The 21,963-nt window shown below is 41.2% G+C and overlaps 1 protein-coding gene across 1 annotated transcript in view; it reads left to right on the top strand.

Moving 5' to 3' along the window:
- Nucleotides 1-21,963, top strand: part of SNTB1 (syntrophin beta 1) — a 291,356-nt gene that overhangs the window by 123,674 nt on the left and 145,719 nt on the right. The window contains exon 3 of the mRNA XM_002710756.6: nt 3,431-3,647. Within this exon, the coding sequence (XP_002710802.2) occupies nt 3,431-3,647 (217 nt within the window). The remainder of the gene's footprint in view (nt 1-3,430; nt 3,648-21,963) is intronic.

The following is a 21,963-nucleotide window of genomic DNA, read 5'->3' as shown; positions in this document are numbered from 1 at the left end:
CTTAAAACACACATCCCCCACTCCAGCCAAGGGACAGTCATGAAGTCATAGGAAAAGTCTCCAACCCATCTCAGCTAATACTTGATTTTCAAACATATCAAGAGATATAATTCTATAGTATACAAAGCTGTATACAGTGTGCTAACTTCTACTAAAATGATTTTAGAGATGGCAAAAAAAAAATCTTCAAAGGAGTTTTCTATTTATTCCAGCTTTGGACAGCTTAAATCTGTCCCTCTAAATTTTCTGCATTTGTTCTGAGGTGTGTCTGTATTCTTCTTAAAATATATTTTCCAAAAATAAACACTATTCCATAACATGTACAGTCTGAATAATCTTTCTCCTATGTAATTACAACCTGTGCTACCAGGTTTGGGGCAAGTGTAGAGCTATTTCCTTCTAATTGCATTTCTATTCAGTTGATCTTTTAAAATATGTGTTGGTACTAAGTGAATTTCCCTCTGTCTTGTGTTAAGGTTATTTTTTAATATCTGTGATGCAGTCTCCAATATGAGTGCATATCCATATTACATACATCTGAATATATTTGATCTGCTTATTAAATTGTTGTGAACCTGACCTGTCTTTTATGTTCCTGGATTCATTTATTATTCATAGGTTCTTCAAAGGCTGCTTTTTTTATCCCTGTTATAAAAACCAACTCATCTTATTTTGACTTGTCATGTCTCCTTCTCTCAGCTGGGGTTCCCTAGAAGTAGAGCTTCTGTCTTGGGGGTCAGCAACTCTGTAGTCTCCCAGGCTTGGTGACTTCTTCTGGGCCAAGGACAGCTCCCCAAAGAAGAGAGCAGCTATGAGTTGTTCTCTACCAGCACACAGTAGCTAGGATTTGGCAAGAGGTATCTGGATGAGACAGCAAGACCAACTATAATCACCCATGATTTTGTAACATCCAGGTATGAGACCTACATATTATACATCTCTGTAGTCTCCATAAACATAGAAACTGACCCATCAATCTGGAAGAAATGCCTCCTAGTGCGCACACATTCCAACACAGCCATTTGTGTGACAAATGCCTGTGGGATACTTAGCCACATCCCCCTATGCAGTAGAGAACCAGAGTATGCAGGTGACAGAGTAAAATAGGGAAGTTCATGTCACGTGTTCCAAGAATCTGGTTGCCTTATCAACTCAAAAGCTGCTCAAATTCAGAATTGGTAAATAACTTCTTAATACCGAGGCAAACATATCAAAGAGCAGAAATGCAGTCTGTTCCATTTGCTTTTAAATTAAGCCTGTTTTTTTTAAATCCTGTAAAGTAATATGTGCACATAGTTAAACAAAAATTCTATAAAGGGTAATAAATAAATTGTCAAAAGTTTTCCTCCTTCACTTTTAATTCTTTGCAAAGCTACCTATTGTTAATATTTTTCTTGTATTTCTGTCCAAATTCTGCCAATTATAGATCTGTTAGCATATTCTTGATTTTCTATTCAAAGATTATAGGCTGTTGACCTCTGTCTACTTGGTTTTTCTACAAATCATCTTTTTAATGGGTCTCTCCACATAAACACATTTGTTTACCTTACTTTTTAAAAAATGACTATATAGATTTTTTAAAAAGTTTGCTTTTTGAAAGGCAGAGAATTACAGATAGGAAGAGGCAGAGAGAGAGAGCTTCTGTCTCCTGGTTCACTCCCCAGATGGCTGCAACAGCTGGAGTTGCACCCAGGAGCTTCTTCCAGGTCTCCCACACAGGTGCAGGAGCCCAAGAAATTGGGCCATCTTCTGCTGATTCCCCAGGCCATAGTAGAGAACTGGATCAGAAGTGAAGCAGCCGGGACTCAAACTGGTGCCCACATGGGATCCCGACACTGCAAGTGTTGGCTTTACCTGCTAAGACACAGCATCCGCCTCTAAGTTTTACAACCTATTTAACCTATTTTTTTGCTCTTATATGCACTGCTTTTTCTCTTATAATTTTGTGCCACTATAAAGTATGTTTTATTTGTATTTTTTTGCATAGATTTTTTTCTAGTACTATCCTTCCTTCTCAACAGAAAAAAGGTGTCCTGGGTAGTGAATGTGGCCTCTTGGATCCATCCTTCCTTCTATACAAAGTCATATGTCTTTAAACCTAAGTTGTGCTTCCTCAATCTTTGCCTATTTGTTCCCAGCCTTTTATAACCAGAAATGGAAGCTTTTACACAGGAAATGCAAAGCCTGTCATAGTTGTACAAAGCTAGAAGTAATTTTCAACTGCAAGGCGTTATAATAGCAAGTTCTAAAATCCACATTGATATATAATTTAAATAATAAGGTAATTATATTGAGGGGAACAGAAGTTCTGAATCTTGTTCAGAATTTCAGAGGTTCAGTATTAAGACCTTGTCCAAGATAAGTTTTTCTTTTTTTTCCATTTTTTAAACTTTTATTTAAAAAATATAAATTTCCAAAGTACAACTTTTGGATTATAGTGGCTTTTCCCCCCATAACTTCCCTCCCACCTGCAACCCTCCCATCTCCTGCTCCCTCTCCCATCCCATTCACATCAAGATTCATTTTCAATTATCTTTATATACAGATCAATTTAGTATATACTAAGTAAAGATTTCACACAGAAACACAAAGTATAAAGTACTGTTTGAGTACTAGTTATACCGTTAATTCACATAGTACAACACATTAAGGACAGAGATCCTACATGAGGAGTGAGTGCACAGTGACTCCTGTTGTTGACTTAACAATTGACACTCTTACTTATGATGTCAGTAATCACCGGAGGTTCTTGTCATGAGCTGCCAAGGCTATGGAAACCTCTTGAGTTCGCCAACTCTGATCTTATTTAGACAAGGTCATAGTCAAAGTGGAAGTTCTCTCCTCCCTTTAGAGAAAGGTACCTCCTTCTTTGATGGCCCATTCTTTCCACTGGGATCTCACTCACAGAGCTCTTTCATTTAGGTATTATCTTTTTTTTGCCAGAGTGTCTTGGCTTTCCATGCCTGAAATATTCTCATGGACTTTTTAGCCAGATCCAAATGCCTTTAGGGTTGATTCTGAGGCCAGAGTGCTGTTTAGGACATCTGCCATTCTATGAGTCTGCGGTGTATCCTGCTTCCCATGTTGGATTGTTCTCTCCTTTTTAATTCTATCAGTATTAGCAGACACTAGTTTTGGTTATGTGATCCTTTTGACTCTTAGTCCTATCATTATGATCAATTGTGAACAGAAATTGATCACTGGGACTAGTGAGATGGCATTGGTACATGCCACCTTGATGGGATTGAGTTGGAATCCCCTGGCTCATTTTGTAACTCACCATTATGGGTAAACCCGATTGAGCATGTGCCAAACTGTACATCTCCCTCTCTTATTGCCACTCCAAGATAAGTTTTTCAAAAACAAAGGGGTTCCAGAAATTCTGTCTAGAGATACTTGAAAGTACTTATTGTTGTGTTTTTCCTTGCAGTCAAGTACATGCGGGAAGCTACGCCCTATGTGAAGAAAGGATCGCCTGTGTCAGAGATCGGGTGGGAAACGCCACCACCTGAGTCCCCTCGGTTAGGAGGCAGCTCCTCGGACCCTCTGTCATCACAGTCTTTCTCCTTCCATAGAGACCGGAAAAGCATCCCCCTCAAAATGTGCTACGTCACTCGGAGTATGGCTTTGGCTGACCCTGAGAACCGGTAAGGAGTACTAAATCTCCCCTCAATGTCTCAGCAGCAGTTTGGCCTCAGAGGTGAAAAGGGGTTTTCTGTCAGCTTGGGTTCAGCTTCTGAAAACATTTGTGGTTTCCTGAGATTTACTATGATTCTGGAAAGAGGTGAAAAATTGGAATCAGGTCCTGAGTGTCTTTCTGAGCTCTGCCATTGCCAGTCAGATGACATTGGTTGGACAAGTTTTCTAAAACACTAAGCTTCCATTTTATCATCTGTAAGATGCAAATAATTGACATAGATATATTTTTGGGTATGAAGTACCCCTGGAAGACCTTTCGTGAATGTGAACGATAGTCATAGTTGCTATTAATGTCAGATAACAACGAGCAAGTGTGCCACTATGAGCCTCAGTGACAGGTGTGTTCTTGGAGATTCAGTGAGACAAGGCTTAAAGCTGTTTTTTGCTACAAACCTCTCCTTGTGTGCAAGAAAGAGAAAGGAGTATCTTTGGTCCAAGCCTGTAGTGCCATTTCTGAAATTGTTCATGACTTTGCATGCCACAGGACAGATATATCACCCAATCCATGGTAAGTACTAGGAGTACAGCCAAGGTAAAGTACATATTTTGGTTCTCTCTTCCCTAAAAATCTTACTTTGACTCATCTGAATAGAAAACATGAAACTTGAAGGAAAATGAGAGAGATACAGAGAGGACAGGCAACAGTTAGGTCAGCAAATGGGGAATCTTGGTGACCTTTGCATCCATATTGAAGTGTTAAAAATAGGACCACCTCTACCGGTCCTCATTTATAACATGTGGGAAGACAGATCCTATTCAGAATATTCCTTCTGAATAGGAATATTTGACTGGGTTCGGAGTTGCTGATAGGGAAAGACCAAAGGGAAGGAAGGAAGGAGAAAGTTGCCTCTTTAGCTCCAGGCTCAATGTCTCTTCATTCTCCTCACCATTAAGCCTCCTCTAAAAGAATCTGCAAGGCCCTCTGGTTCCAGCCAGCTGCAGGATCTTACAGTTCCACTCCCCCACTCCTCCTGTGTCAGGCATATCTATGTAGGGATCAGCTGGTCACACAAGAAAGCTAGCAAGTTGCAGCAAAAGAGAAAACAGAGCACACAAATGCAGGAGGCAGGGGTCATGGATGAATCACTCACCTCTTGTTCTCTGTTCCGACCTCCTCTGATTTCCACTGCTTTCCTGGGTCACAGTTGATGTCTTGAATATTGTGACTCTTCTCTTCCATGGCGTCTTACCTATACAATGAAATATTTTCTCCCACAAATCCAATATAGAAGATTTCAGACTAGATGAATTCACAATTGATAAAGTGTCTGTCTTGTGTTAGGCGTTAAGCTAATTGATTTAGACCACCAACTGCAGAGTGGTACTCTACAGGTGCTTTTTAATTGATCTGTCTAATGTTTTAAAGAAGTTGGGATTAGTTGCCATATTGAATAATTGGGAAATTTTACATTAAAGAAAGATAGTTTCTGCTTTACTAGAAAAATGGAAGAACTGATAATTTTATTGGCTTTATATTGATACAGGCAGGAATCCAATCTACAGGAGTCCAGTAGAGGTTTCTCTTTGGTAAGGAAATTAATTCTCCTTATCAGTATTACCTTACACATACGGGATTCAGTTAGTGAGTCAATGATTGTCTCCAATCTACAGGCAAAAAAATTGAGGCTGACTTTCTAAGTTCCGAATATCATATAGCTAGTATAAAGTATAACTGGACCTCAAAGCATAAAGAATAGGTGGCAGGCTCAGTTTACCATTTCCAAAACAAATTCAGGAACTAAAAAACATAGAAGTGATTCATATATTGGAGAGAGTTTAAGTAAATGATTTCTTGGTTTTCTTCCAGCAATGAGCTTATAAGCCTCTAAATCATTTAGCTAGAGTTTAAAGAGTATTTTGGAAATACCTTCATCCAAATGCTAGAAACTCTAGTCTGTGTATCAACTCAGTAGAGGAAAGTAAATTGTGAATTTATATATTATCACTCTTTGAGTCTGCCATTGATGTCTCTTAGGGCTTCCCATGTGGGAGATGGGGAATGCCTGATCTGGGGTCTGCAGGCAGAATTGAAAATGAAAAGCCAGCTAAGCCAGATGGCTCAGGAGGGGTCTTTCAGGCCCACATGGGTCCAAAACTGATGTTACCAAAATTTGGAGCCTAAGTGAGGCATTCCTATAGTTGAGGAATAAAAAGAAAGGGGAAACAAATATTTTATGCACCTCCAGTTATATGCTGGACAGTCAGAAATTTGGAATCTGCAAAACCCAACTCTACACTGAATGACAAGAGACACATTTAGTACTAAGTGATTTTAAAAGGTGAAAAATATAGGAACTGGCAAAAAGCATACAAAGAAAATGCTAACTATCAACAACACAAAGCATTGATTTTGATCTTGGTATATGGTGAGGTAAAATGCAGACTGAAAGCACATAATAAGACAAGGAAGGACTGATTTATGCTTAAAACTAGAATTCACAAGGAACAGTCACCAATAATGAGTGTATATCAAATACCACCACAGCAACCTTTGTAGCAGAAACTACAAAAGATACAGGAAGAAATAGGCAGAAACATGCTCACATTAGAACATTTAACATATACCACTCTCGGTCCAAGACAGAAGTGGAGAACAAAAGATAAGCAGGGATATAGAAGACCCAAACAACACAATTAATAAGGTGGCTTTGGATACATTGCAAACTTTGTACCCTGATAATAGGGAATCTACCTTATTTTCAAGCACACAGAGAACATCCATAAAATTGACTATAGATTTGGCCACCAAGAAAATGCTGTAAGTTCCACAAGGTAGAAATTTAAATACAAATAGCATCCCCTGTTGATAGTATAATAAAACTGGAAAATAACTAACAAAATCAAACCAAAGAAAGCCTTTCTTCTTGAATTTGTTGTTTTTTAAAAAAACATTTTATTTAAAAGTTGGGGAGGCAAAGACAAAGATGATGATGATAGATACATACATACATACATACATAGATACTTAGATACATAGATATAGATGGATAGATTGATTTTTTTATCCTCTGGTTCACTCCCCAAATGCTCACAAGATCTGGAACTGGCCAGGCCAAAGCTAGGAACTCAATCCATGTCTCCTATGTGGGTGGCAGGGACCCAATTCTTTGAGCCATCACCTGCTGCCTCCCAGGGTATGCATTAGCAGGAAGCTGGAATTGGAATCAGAGTCGGGACTCAAACCAAGGCATTCTGATATGGAATATGATCATCTAAAATGGCATCTTAACCACTGCACCACATTCCTGTCCCTTCTCAGATTTTTAAAGACCTCTACAGAATAATTCTTGGGCCAAAAGAGGAACATCAACTAAAATTGTACTACATCTTAATAATAATGAAAATAAGGCAGATACTAAAAATAAGACAAAAAAGAGTGCAGATTGTAGTCAGCTAGACCCATAGTGTACTCTTAGTTGCTCCATGTATGCATGAATTTAAGCAAGAATCTCATTTAATCCAAATAACAGGTCTAGGTAGTAAGTATTGTAATCTTCATTTGAAAGACAATGAAACTTCACTAAGAAGTGAGAGTTGCAGTAAGCAATAAATTTGGGATTGAAACCCAGGGCTGGCTGACACCAAGCCCAATTTTTGAATCATTTCCCCCATTACCTCTGACTTGAACACCTGGCAGAAAATCGTACCTGAACTGTAAACATCTTGACCAGGAGTTAATGGTCTCCTGTGTGCTAAGACCTGAGGACTGTGGTGAATGCCATAGATCTAGGGGCTAAGTCCCTTGGTTGATGAAATGCAGCCACTTGCAATCCGTATTAAAAATGCAAATCTTCAATGTCTCAAGTAGAAACAGGCATGGAACAGCAGGCAGGATTGCTGCTCTTTCTGTGAAAAAGGTCACTCAGCAGGCACTGAGTCCACAAGAATATGTCACTGCTAGTGGTTGTCAGTGATTACAACACAGGCTTTTAAAATTATTATTCTACTCTAAATAGCTCACTTTTCATATTTGGCTCTTCACCTTCACAGAGACTACCCTAGTCTAGGCCACATCTCAGTTATTCTGAGAATTTAGATATATTTCCTACCACGGGCTTTGTTTCTAGTTTGTTCCTTGTGCATCCCCCACCATCTGCTTTTCTCCTGGCAAGCCAAGGAATTTGGTCAATGGCTCCCTATCACCTGTGTGGATATCTAAACTACTCAATGTTACATAAACCTCACTAGGTTTTAGTTCTTTCCTTACTGTCCAGCTTCTGCTTATTTCATGATTAATGTTCCAGCAATCCTACACGAATTTGCATACCTCCTAGAATATGTCCTCCAAAGTTCATGTATTAGAAACTTAATCCCGAAGTTCCTATGAGGATGATATGTGGAGATAAGATCTTTAGAAGTTACTGGGTTTAGGGGAGGTCATGAAGGTGGCAGCCCCATGATGGCACTAGTGGTTTTGTTAGGAGAGGGCGAGAGGTCTGAGCACACATGCTTTCTCTGCCTCACCATGCAAGGCCCTCTGCCATGTTTTGATGCAGCACGAGGCTCTCACCAGAAGCTAAGCAGATGTTGACTCCATGGTCTTGGATTCCCCAGCCTCTAGAACTGTAATCTAAAAGAAATTCTACTCTTTATAAATTATCCAGTCTCGGGTATTTTGTTGTAACAACCGGATCCAGAATAGGACACAACCTACCCAGTTCCTATGCCTCTTTAAGTTACTCTGTTAATGCACCAGACTTGGAAGTTTTCTTGGTATAAAGTAGGCATTCAAAAAATGCAACTGTCTATTCTTTGAAATCTTCCACTAAATATGCTTGGAAGTAAGAGAATAAATAAAAGCATAGTGCTATCCTGACAGACATAGAAACATTAAAGAAGCCAAGATAATCCATTAACCAAGCCTGTTACTGAATTGAGAGCAGCTGAACCAACGTGGGCAGCTGACAAGGCATTAGTCATCACTAATACACTACTGTACAATTGACTGCTGTAGATTTTCATGGTTAAATTATGGAGAGATATACACAACCTTTCTTGGAAAACTATACATCTCTATTCATGGTACAGAAATAAATTGACTGAACATGTTGTCCTGTTTGGAATGGAAAAGCTCCACTCAGGACACTGTCATTCAGAGAGATGTAATCTGGTAAGTCTGAGGTGGCTATGTGCTCCACATCCTTCTATTACAGACAGACTATGTTGTGAGATAAATGTAAATGTAAGCAGAATTCCGGGATGCCAAGCAACTCAAATAATGTGGACTCTCCAGGTGGCCTACCCAATACATTTCCTCTAAGTAGGCAAGCTACATGAGAAATTAAGCTGTCACTAAAGTTGCTTGGTGAGTGTGCAATCAACACATGAGATAGTAATAGACCTTAAGAAACATTTTATATAAAGCAGCTGAAAGCCCTCCCTTCTAGGATGGTGAGAGCCTTGCCAATATGACCATTACTTTGCCAAGACTCCCTGTCTTTTGGACTATAGGTAAATAGCCTGGGGTTTATCTGGTTCTCCCTCCTTTCATGGCTAATTAGCCTCCCTTCAGTTTACATAGTTGTTCTTCTGATATGGATAAGAACTGTGGATTTTGGCCAGCGCCGTGGCTCACCAGGCTAATCCTCTGCCTTGCGGCGCCGGCACACCGGGTTCTAGTCCCGGTTGCCCCTCTTCCAGGCCAGCTCTCTGCTATGGCCCAGGAGTGCAGTGGAGGATGGCCCAAGTGCTTGGGCCCTGCACCCCATGGGAGACCAGGAGAAGCACCTGGCTCCTGGCTTCAGATCAGCGCGATGCACTGGCCGTAGCACGCCAGCTGCGGCGGCCATTGGAGGATGAATCAACGGCAAAGGAAGACCTTTCTCTGTCTCTCTCTCTCACTGTCTACTCTGCCTGTAAAAAAAAAAAAAAAAAAAAAAAAAAAAACTGTGGATTTGGTCTTTCCTTATTAACCTTAATTACTTTACAGTCTTGATTTCCTAAAATTGCTTTCATATCTCCTACTTCAGAGTTTTAGATACACATTACTTTAGTGACATAGAGACAGATAGTTATTTGGTGATTACCAACAAAAGAATAATAATACTTTAGCTTAGTTTTCTCATTTCTCTGTGTTTGGGGGTACATTCCTGCCACCCATACACACACACACCCCTCTTACATAGAGCTCTCAATCATACTCGTTGAACTTTGAACACTACTGACAGTTTCCCTCCTTTAATGCCTCAAGACTAAATATTGATGAAGTGCTTATACCTGTCTTTCCTCCTCAGTAAGCTTCTGTTTGTGAAAGTTCTTCTCTTGTTAAGAGAAAAAATACTACACACACACACATAATTTGTATTTTCTTTACTCTTGGTCACATTGTGGCTTCATAATAAACTATTGCTAAGAGAGCATGGTTGACATTACATTTTGGAAGCAAAAAAAATGTTAACAGAATATATAATGGTGCCACAGTACATAGACACATTTTAAATATCTATAGCAGAAATCTAAATGAAATACATGCTGATAATAATGAATAAAACCCTAGCTTTGAAGTTAAACAGTATGGACTTAAGTCTCAATTCTGCCCTTTATTTTCTTTTGGTAAATTGTTCTCGTTCTCTAGTTCTATCTGTCTCTCCCCCTCTCCCCCCTCTCCCCCTCTCCCCCCTCCCCCTCTCCCCCTCTCTCCCTCTCCCCCTCTCTCCCTCTCCCCCTCTCCCCCTCTCCCCCTCTCCCCCTCTCCCCCTCTCCCCCTCTCCCCCTCTCCCTCTCTCCCCCTCTCCCTCTCTCCCTCCCTTCCTCTGACTTCTAGGTTTCCTATCTGTAATGGTCTGAATGTTTGCTCATAAAACAAGTATGTTGCAAGCTAATCTTCAGAGCTGTAGTATCAGAACATGGGGCCTTTGGAAGGTGATTAAATTGTGAGGTCAGTTCCTCATGAGTAGAGTTAATGACCATGTAGAAGAGGCTCGAGGAATCCAGCTTACCCTTCCACCCTAGGAAGACACGTAGGATGTGCTGTCTATGAGGGTGGAGTCCTCACTAGATGCCAAGTCTGCTGGTGCCTTGACCTTGGAATCTCCAGCCACTAGAACTAGGAGTGATACATTTCTGGTTTTTTTGTTTTGTTTTTACAGATAACCTAGTCTTTGTTGTAGCAACCTGAACACACTAAAATGGAAATGGGCTTCAAAAACTAGGATGTTGCTGTAACAAATAGCATAGGAGAGCTGTAGAAAATTCCTCAATCTTAACAATGATCAAGGTCCATGATTAGAAAGCTGGTAGAAATATGGATGGTAAAAGCAATTCTGAGAGAGCTTAAATAGAAGTGAATATAGTACTGGAAAAGGGAAGAAAAGCTCTATCTTTGTTATAAAGGGGCAAAGAATTTGACTGAATTGTGATCATGTCCTAGTGTTTTATGGTAAAAGAAACTGATGAATGAGCAACGAGGATATTTGGAAGAATATCTGAATCAGGGGCCGGCGCCATAGCTCACTTGGTTAATCCTCCGCCTGCGGCACCGGCATCCCATATGGGCACCGGGTTCTAGTCCCGGTTGCTCCTCTTCCAGTCCAACTCTCTGCTGTGGCCCGGGAAGGCAGTGGAGGATGCCAAGTGCTTGGACCCCTGTGCCTGTATGGGAGACCAGGAGGAAGCACCTGACTCTTGGCTTCAGATCAACACAGCACTGGCCGTAGTGGCCATTTGGGGGGTGAACCAATGGAAGGAAGACCTTTCTCCCTGTCTCTCTCTCTCACTGTCTAACTCTGCCTGTCAAAAAAAAAAAAAATCAGGAAATATCTAAACCAAAGTACAGCGTGGCTTCTCTTGTTTCTTATAGTAAAACTTGAGAAAGAGAACCACATTAAATATGTGATAAATAATCAGAAGGGAAGCAGAAAGAAAATCCTCAGCCTAGACATGTTGTAAAGAATGAAAAATCGGGCCGGTGCTGTGGCGCAGTAGGTTAATCCTCCACCAGCAGTACCAGCATCCCGTATGGGTGCTGGTTCAAGTCCTGGCTGCTCCTCTCCCAATCCAGCTCTGTGCTATGGCCTGAGAAACCAGTGGAAGATGGCCCAAGTGGCTGGGCCCTTGCACCCATGTGGGAAACCTGGAAGAAGCTCCTGGCTCTGGCCATTATGGCCATTTGGGAAGTGAACCAGCAGATGGAAGACCTTTCTCTCTCTCCTCCTCTCACTGTCTGTAACTATACCTCTCAAATAAATAAATAAAATCTTTGAAAACATGAAAAATAATGTTCTGGAGAGATAACCAAAGATGTGTCCAAGAAAACCTTTGATAAGGTGATGAGAATGAATAGGCAAAAGCCAGATGTATTCACCTAGATAATGCAAGAATGACTTCAGAGGCATTTCAGAGATCTTGGGAGATGGGAGAAGCTTCCCATCCCAACACAGGCTCAGATGCTAGGAGTTTGGAAACAGAACGGGTTCAAGGCTCTACTCACCTACCTTATAGTGCAATGCTCCTTGGCCACCCTAGCTGTGTTTCAAGCCTAGGAATGGCTCAAGCTGACCCTCTGGAAGGCACCTGTGATAAACCTTGGCAGCATCTTCATAGGCCCATCTTAACCAGGTACATGGCACACAGTCGTAGGGCATGACTACTTCCACCTAGATTTCAAAGTATGCCTTGGATTGTCTCAAGGAGAGCAATGCCAGAGGGACAGAGCCACTCTAGAGAACTTCCTCTAGGACAATGCCCAGCTGAACCTTGGCAGAAGGGCTGCCCCAGATACCCCAGGCTGGTAAGGTCACTGGTATTTGCAAGTCCAGTCTAGGAGAGCTGCTGGCAAGTGCCTTACAGTCTATCATGGATTGCCCCATGGGCTGTGTTGAGGCTACCTTGAGACCTGGGGACCCAACCGTAAACCCACTGTGTCTGGAAAATGGGACTTTGAATCAAAGATAGTTCTGGAGACTTCAGATTTAATTTTTTCCCAGCTGAGTTTGGATCTGGTGGAACCCATTGTCACTTTCTTCCTTCCTGTTTCTCCCTTTTGGAATGGGAATGTCTGCCCTCATTCTGCCCTTCCATAGTGTTTTGAAAGCATGTAAGTTGCTTGATTTCACAGCCAGGGGGGAATTTACCTCAGGAAGGAACACACCACTGAGCTTCACCCATATCTGATTAGATGATATTTAGATGAGACTTCAGATTTTAGACTTTAGAGATGGTGCTAGAATAAGTTAAGACTTGGGGCTATTGGAATAGACCTGATTTTTGGAGGGTCAGGGTTTAGAGTGCTAAGGGTATGAAAGTTGCTCTCCAAAACACTCATGTTGAAACCTATAGCAAGTGATCAGTGAATTGGGTAATGCCCTTATAAATTGGCTTGAGGGAGTCTGTTTGCCTGTCCTACCATGTAAGAACATATTCCTGGAAAAATCTGTAGAAATGGGCCCTCACTAGACACCAGATCTGCTAGCACCTTGATCTTGGACTAACCAGCCTTCAGAACTGTGGATGATAAACTTCTGTTGCTTTATAAACTTCACAGTCTAAGATATTTTGTTATAGTAGTCCAAACAGACCAAGACATCATCTCTAAAATGTGGCTGGTGAGCTGAGCATGTTATGATTGTTGTGATGATTAAATGGCTTAATGTTGACATCCCCTAATTCTTAGCAGAATAATCATGGCAGAAATGTAGTTTCCTTTCAAAATCACCTCATTATTGGACGCAAAGGAAGAGGGAGTTTTTTTCTCCCTACTCAGAGCCCAGCAGAGAGGACTTTCTAGGTCATGTTCCCAAGCTGTTTCACATTTTGTAAGACAATTTTTCATGAGGTTTCTCACCCTTTTAGAATTCTGGCCAGAATTCTGGCTTTTTGCAGGGACCTCAGTTCCAGTTTCCTAACTCATGGACTTCCAAGGCCCTAACCATCATCTGCATATCAATGTCTAAGTCCTCAGCCCACCAAGTACCCTCTGACCTACTACCCACTGCTAGTAATGGCCCCACCAACACCCTACTTAACCAGGCATGGCTTATGGTCAGCCTAAGTAATCACCACTCTGGTTTTAACCACTGTCCTAAATCCTTTTTGATATCTGTGATATTCCTTTTTTTTCTCCCAAGATCAACATTACATTAAAACACAACTAAGCAAACTTTCCTAATTATACTTTGTCTAGCATGCTGAGGTGTTAGTAGCAGAAGGGTCTCTGAATCTGTGAAGGTGATAATTTACTGGAACTGAAAGCCTGCAACATGGCAACGGAGTTGCATGTAACTAACAATATGTATCGTGAATAAAAGTCATTGTTCTGTTTTTTTGACTATAATTTACAGTGTAAGTTAAACTTTCCATCAGATTGAAGACTAAAAACAAAATATAAGTATTGTCTTTTGGGTAATCTAATTTTTAATTCTAGATTATTGGCTGCCCTCTATGAATAAGAGCATAATTTTAATCATGCTTAATTTGTCTTTCTATCTGCAATTATTTTTCATAGGCAAACCCAGATGAAATACTTTGTTGTTTTGTTACTGCAGAAAAGATATGCAAAAGAAGGGAAGTTATGTTGGTGTTCAGTTTCACAGTGCCCACATTCTGCATTTGAGAGGTATAGGAAACAGATGATATAGTAACATCTCAACAATTATTTTAAAAGTGATGGTGAGGGGAAAGGTTTGGGGAAGCTGGATTTGAATAGTCAGAAATTTTATAGGCAACAAGTCCTAAGTAGTTGTTGAGTAAGCGAGATCGTGTCAAGAGGCACAGCCTGGTAGCACATTCAGCAGACCTAATAATAGATCAGACACTCCATTTTTTAAACTTCTTAAGTAAATTTTTTTTTTTGACAGGCAGAGTGGACAGTGAGAGAGAGAGACAGAGAAAGGTCTTCCTTTGCCATTGGTTCACCCTCCAATGGCCGCCGCTGCAGCTGGCGCACCGCGCTGATCCGATGGCAGGAGCCAGGAGCCAGGTGCTTTTCCTGGTCTCCCATGGGGTGCAGGGCCCAAGCACCTGGGCCATCCTCCACTGCACTCCCTGGCCATAGCAGAGAGCTGGCCTGGAAGAGGGGCAACCGGGACAGAATCCGGCGCCCCAACCGGGACTAGAACCCGGTGTGCCGGCGCCGCAAGGTGGAGGGTTAGCCTATTGAGCCACGGCGCCGGCTCAAACTTCTTAAGTAAAATTTAAAATGTTTTCAAAAACAATAAAGACAATTTAAAGTTCAAATACCTCTAAAAGATGTTTTTGGGGACAAAAAAACAGTGGTCATTTATCATTTACTTAGCAGCCCATTTGAAGATGTGTCTGAAAAGTCATGCTTGAGTTGTGCCTCTTAGCACCAATCCAGGAAACTTTCAGTTTCCCCTTTCCTACCTGACCATGTGGAAATGATTTCCAAAACACTTATTCAGGCTTCTCCTACTCTGATTATTCTAACACAAGAGGGGATGACACCGAGACACTTGCCCTCCTTTCTTTTGACACATATGTGGGATTTTGTTCTCCTTAGTGGAGAATGGATTTTGCTCATGGAATACTTCAGATGCACTTATTTGGACATGTGGGGCATGTGGTCTGTTGATGGATGCTCTCTTTCTTCCTAAATAATACTAAAACAGGCATTTGACACTGCTGGTGCATTCATGCTAATTGAGATCCCTTTCCTTAAATTTCAAGTCATAAATAGATCATTCTGATCATCTAAATGCTAAGTGTCCTATTTTTCTTTTGCATTGACCACAGTTCTTAGAACAGCACATTGAAGTCTCTAAGTACAGAGGGGTGAATGCAGTGATATTAGTTAGGGTTCTGGCAGGACCTTGGTGTCATCCTTGAAAGGTTAGCTAAAGAATGGTTCAGGTAGGGATTGTTCAGAGAGAAATGGGTTGTGTTAAAGGAGCCAACAACTAACAAGCACCTAGGCTTAGCAACAGCCAGAAGCGCTTACCACCCCTGGACCCTGAGAGCCAAGGGTACAAATTACTGCAGCCCTGGAGAGGAGCAGAAGCCCTGCTGGGGTTGGGGTGGAGGTATGGTTGCTTTGCCTTTTGCTTCTCCTGCTCTGGAATCTCCTGTTGATGCTTCCAAGTAGTCACACTTCAGTGACAGTGACAGCCTGAATCTAGGGAGCTGGAGTGATGCCTTTAATCCATAGAGTTTGACATCTTAGAGCAAAGAAAGAGAACAAATCTGGAGACAAAAATAGAAAAATCACCAAAGTGTATTTCCATTCTGCCTGTTTGAAAATAGGTCTGACAGGCATAATACAAGTGATAACTAGTTATAAGAAAGTGTGATTCACACAAACACTTCATTTCATGACCTTGTTGCATGAAAATTCATGGACAGCCCAGATCCATATGCATAGGTCCCTGCCCCACCCACAGCTGGATAAGGATTTCTTAAGCTGCAGTGATGTAAAGTAGATCCAGAGGCTCAGATGGAGAGTTTTGTGTGTGTGTGTGTGTGTGTTTTTTTTTTCCAGCCAAGCTAGAAGCTGCAAAGGACAGTGCTACAGGGAGTGCTCAGATCAGCTTTGCCCTGAAATGGGCTTGGAAACAAATTGTTTTACTTTGCTTGGGAAGTGGCAGAGAAGAGGTCTAGAGGGAACCTCTTCTGCTGTGACAGAGCTACAGGCTGGAGGAGGCACAGGTAAGGGTGTTGCTGTCAGCACACCGAGCTGGTTTTGACAGTGAAATACCCATAAAAGGCATCAGATAGAACAGAGATGTCAGGAAAGGAGGTGGAACCTTTCCCTTCCTCTCTGGGATTCCAAACTCTAAGCTGCAAAAACTTTTTCACATTAACTTGCTTGCACATAAATGCCAAATCCTTTACCCTTTATGTGCATACTTGTACTTATGATGTCAAATTCCACCCACATAACACACCCCACCCCCACCCCCCATCAGTACAACCCTCTCCCTGCTCTTGGTTATGAAACATGCAGTTATTGCCAAGAAGTGCAGTTTGTTTTCCTTGCCTGTATTATTAAACATTCAGACATCAGAAAATGTTTCCTCATGTTACCTGGAAACGGACCTCTGCATCCAGAAGTCAGAGTTCTTTTAGCTATTTTCTCAAGCACTCTGGAAATATTTTCTACTAGATATGTTGTGCAGTATTGAAAAGATAATGGACTTTCAGTCCAGGCCAACCTGGGTTTGATTACAGGTTTTGTTTGTTTTAACTTATTATCTGGGTGACTTGAGAAATTCACAAAACGTCTTTGACTTTTTTTTAATATATGAAATAAGAGTGACAGCATTTCTGTGTATGTACTATTTTAGACTGAAGTAAGTGGATATTTACCTAATGCTTGGGACATAGTATTTAGCAAATGTCAAGTTTTCCTACTTTCCCTTTCCTTTAAAAATATCCACCCCTACTAAGATTATTGAAGGATTCTTTGGGTATCATGAAGATATGTTAATTTTTAGATAGTTTTAGGAAGTGCTGAGAAATACCTAAGTAAAATATTGAGTTTTAAAAAAGCAACTGTTTGGATAGATAAAAAAAAAACAGCATGATTTTGCACATTTCTGACTAATTCGTAATCTGTAGTAGCTGACAGTTTAAAGTACTAGATTAGTTTGCAAATAACATATTAGGGTTAATTTCTCCAGGAAACAGAAAGGCAGGCCTTGGATTACTAAGAAGAAATAGAATCATACCAAGGCCACATATGGTTCTACAGAAATATCCTAATAAGTTTTGATGGCACACTTCTCTAGCTGCTGTCAGATAATGTAGAAAGAGAGATACATAAAACAGGGTATATGAGCCAGAATTGAAATTTTTTGCCAAAATATTTCTACTGATACTAGAGTAATCCTAAAACCTATTGTCTTCCATTTACAGCAATTTTCCAGGTTTCATAAATCTATTCTCATTATATCTGTATACGTGGTTATAATAGTGTGATTCATGGGCAACCAGCAATATAGAACATATATATAGCAATATAGAATTTGTCAAGGTTTGTTTGTTTGTTTTATAGTTTCTGTTGTGCTCTGTCTACTTTTTCTTTCTGAATCTGTTAGCAGTGAAAATATTTAGCATTTTAAGTCAGATGCTTATAGCTTTCTGTATCTGTGTGAGAGCTAATGGGGGTACATCCTAACATTCAGCTAGATGGAATAATAAAACACCATCAGAAACCAATGTTCAGAACAATTTTACAGGAAAGAATCGTTGCTGTCTTGGAAGTCTGCATGTTGTAGCACAAACAACACGTGGCTTTGAAAACAGAAGGCTATATGTTTAACCTTTCATTGCTCTTATAAACCTTACTTTCCCTCTCTGAGCCCCAGTTAAACCTTCTATACAGTGGGCAAAATAATACCTGTGTTTGAGGATTGCTACATAGTTTAATGCCTCTCAAACTGTGTAGCCTCTTGAGTAAGATGATTTTTTTTTAAGATATATTTATTTGCAAGTCAGAGTTACAGAGAGAAGAGGGAGAGGGGGAGAGAGCAAGGGGAGGGTCTTCCATCCAATGGTTCACTCCCCAGTTGGCCACAACAGCCAGAGCTGCGCCGATCCAAAGCCAGGAACCTCTTCCAAGTCTCCCACATGGGTGCAAGGGCCCAAGGACTTGAGCCATCTTCACTGCTTTCCCAGGCCACAGCAGAGAGCTGGATGGGAAGTGGAGCAGCCGGGCCTCAAACTGGCACCCACATGGAATTCTGGCAATTTAGGCCAGGGCCTTAACCCGATGTGCCACAGCGTCAGTCCCATAAGATGATTTTTTTAACATTTATTTTATTTGTCTATTTATTTGAAAGGGAGAGACACAGAGAAATCTTCCATCCCCTGGTTCACTTCCCAAATGTCCACAGTGGCCAGAGAGACCACGCTGAAACCAAGAGCTGGGAGTTTCTTGTGGTTCTCCCACATGGGTGCAGGGACCTAAGCACTTGGGCTATCTCTGGCTTTCCCAGGCGCATTAGCAGGGAGCTAGATCGGACGTGGAACAGTGAGGACCCAAACCAGGGCCCCAGTATGAGATGCCAACACTGCAGGTAGAGGCTTAACCTTCTGTGCCACAGCACCGGCCCCAAAAAAGATGATTTTTACCAGGAACTATATAAAACCACTGAATGAAAAGGTATACCCTCCAGGTACATGAATTTCACTCTGAGATTTGGGAAAATAGAATTTATTATAGGGTTCATTTGCATTAATTTTAAAGCTAAAACATGAGACTTCAAACAAATTTTGCTTGTACTTAGTTTAGATCAAACCTAGAGTTCCCAAAGGCACAAGTTCACTTATTTCAACAATTAAGAGTTCTCAGATAAAAAGTTGTTAGAACTCATTTGTGTGACAATATTTAGCAAATGTTATCATTCAGATTACAGCGGAAGAGAGAGAAACTAGTCTAGGTAATTAATATGAAAGGGACTTAAAATAAAGAGTTATTTGCCTGCAAGAAAGATTCGTAAACGTGCAGGGAAAAGGCTTTAAATTGGGTCTCTGTTACCCTTAGAACTCTGTGAAACAATATAGTCAGGAAAGTAGGGAACCAGAAGGTTAGCCTTGGCACTATTGAAACTGTACAGCATCACAATAATGATCCCAAAATTGGGAAGCTAGGATGAGGAAGGTAGTTCTTTATAATAGCTGCTTGAAAGCTAGTGGCCAGATCCTATGACCCTACGGCAGCTGCCACTGTCTCCCTTTTTAACACTCAAAGCTTTGTTTGTCAGCAATGGCAGCCAAAACAGCAGGAGTAAAGCCTCCTCTTCACATCTACCTTCCAGATCTCATGTACATAAACATACATTTCTGGTAGAACCTAGTATGTCTCCAGAACTGTAGCTGCAATGGAATCTGGAAAGATGGATCCTTCAAAAGAAATCTAACCTCTCCAATACAGCCAATGACATCATGTAGAAGGTACAAGAGGGCTAAGGAACCAAATTTATAGCATGCATCACACAGAGTTGACTACATGGTAGAAGCTCAAGAAATGCTACTTTACTTCTCTAAAGCATCAAATTAAAGGTTTAAAGAAAACTGTCTCTTAATTATAATTTGCAGAATTATGGGAAATACAGTACCCCTCCTGGATCAGTTTTGTGGAGTTCTGAGAACCAGATATTGTAACCAAATGGTCCATTTGTTCCCGTGACTTTTTAGGCTTCTATATTTTTATGCTGCATCTTGTGACTATTTCTGCCTGATGAAGTATGAGATGTAGTAATGAGTGCACCTCTTGGCTGACATGATGGTAAGTTGGTGTGTGCCTGGAGACGCAACAACAAAATGGCAGAGCTTTCTTCAACCTGACTTCCCCGGTGAACTAGCAGAGCATATTTCTACCCTAGCTGTTGGGCTGGATTCGTTTCTGAGACGAGGAGTCACCACACAGACCCCGAGAGTCGGGTGAAAGCAGGCCTGAGGCAAGCAGCCTGCAGACTCATTTATTTCAATTGCTACAGCTGCTTATATAGCCAAGGCAGTCAATCCAGTCAAGGGGCGGTCTATGCCCTAACAAATCACAGCCTGTTGCCAGGCAGTTTCCAAAGCCATCCAATCACAGCCTGTCATCAGTCAGGCTCTGTTGTCGTGTGGTTTCCAAAACCATCGAATCACAGCCTGTTGTCAGGCAGTTTCTGTTGTCAGCGGCCATCTTGGCATGACCTTCTCATTCCACCCCACCTAGCCATCTCAAAACCTTTTTGGTCATATGGTATGCTTTTTCATATACTTTAGTTATTCTGGATGATTGAGATTTAAGGATAATCTGATACCACAGGATAAACCTATTTGATTGTGAGTAATAGTCATCATGTAAAAGTATTAAGAGTTCAGCCAAGATGATTAATAGTTATTGAGAGACACCACTAGTTCTCTTGAAGCTGTGAGTCTTTATTCAATAAATTTTTCTCTCCTCCCTGTCCAAACATTTCTTTATAGGTAAAAATTCCCCCTTTGTATTTGAAGTCATCGAAGGGAAAGAGCATGACCCAAAGGTAACAACTGAAAGACAGGCTGTTTCACATGTAGGGCGTGTGAAAAGCATTCCTTGTTATTGCGATTAGAGTTGTTGCTGTGAGACTTAATATTGGTGGCTGAGCCTCTTTCCCGCCAGGTCTGGAAGACACCTTTGTTCAAAAGGAATCCTTGCCTCTGTTTACCTCAGCAAAGCTAGATGTAGCTATAAGAAGTTGCTGGAAATTCTTTGTATGTTCCCGGCACTTCTTTCTGGTTGATAATTACTTGCCTTTGAAGACAAGACCAACCACTGCTGATAAATAATGGAAACTTGAAAACACGTGGCCTTCATTGGCTCTGGCCCTTTTACCCACTGTTTCATATTTTTATCTGAATTTGCTTCCACTGCCATAATTCTGAAAAAAAAATCTTGTCCATTATAGCATTGATGTGAAATCAAATGAGATAATGTGTGCTGAGTACTTCATAAGCTAAGAAACTATAGGAATCTAAATAAAAATGTCTTGGCCACAGTCACCCTCAGTAGTCGCTGGGGCTCACAAGAAACCCATAGCCTGATGCTGCTCATCAACAGTGTTGTATAAGCTCCCCTGGGCTGACTCTCCAGCTGTTCCATGGTGACTTTATGTTTCTTTGCATCTTTATGTGATTGCCATCCTCTCTCTCTAACCACATGAGTATAGCAGCCTCACTTGCTTTTGCTTGTCCCAGTACCCAACCCAGTGACTGGCCTAGAGTGGACATTGATCATTAAAGGAACATTTGTATGAATGAATGGACAAACGAGTATGTTAGGAAAAGAGAACACAGCAAAGACCCAGGACATAGAGAAGAGCTTTGATAAACTATTTCCCATTCAGTTTGCCTACAGTTTTCTGGTTACCCTGGACAAGGCCAAACAGAGGTTTAGAATTTCTTCAGCTATAATCTCTGTGATACCTTGGAAGCTTCCCAAGATAGTCCTTGTCCCCATATGGTAAAATTCTTTGAAATGATTGCTTCATTCAGTATATTAGGTTATAAAAACTGAGAGGCATCATTTGTGAGGAAAAATACCCACCAACTAGGATCACGGGGCAGCATATTCATGTTTTTCCCCAAGGAAAACCCACTGTGACCTTTGCTGGCCTCCTGGTTAGACTTGGATAGCTCTAAAATTGTGAGTGGCCTCCCTGCTCCCGTGTGGCCTGTGCTTTGAATTTCAGTTGTTGCCTTCAGCTCTGGATTGCTTGTCCTGCAGAGCTTTGTGAACTCTAACAGGAGGAGAGGTCGGTATGGGGTTGGCCTCAGGAGTGAGAGTGCCCCTCCTATTTTAGGAAGCCCTGGAGCCAACCAGCTGTGATGGAGCTAGAAAGC

Source organism: Oryctolagus cuniculus, chromosome 6 (genome assembly GCF_051225735.1).
Source record: "Oryctolagus cuniculus isolate XC-2025 breed Fujian yellow rabbit chromosome 6, ASM5122573v1, whole genome shotgun sequence".
Lineage (NCBI taxonomy): Eukaryota > Metazoa > Chordata > Mammalia > Lagomorpha > Leporidae > Oryctolagus > Oryctolagus cuniculus.
Note: the sequence above shows the minus strand (reverse complement) of the source record. Positions and strands in the feature narration are given on the sequence as shown.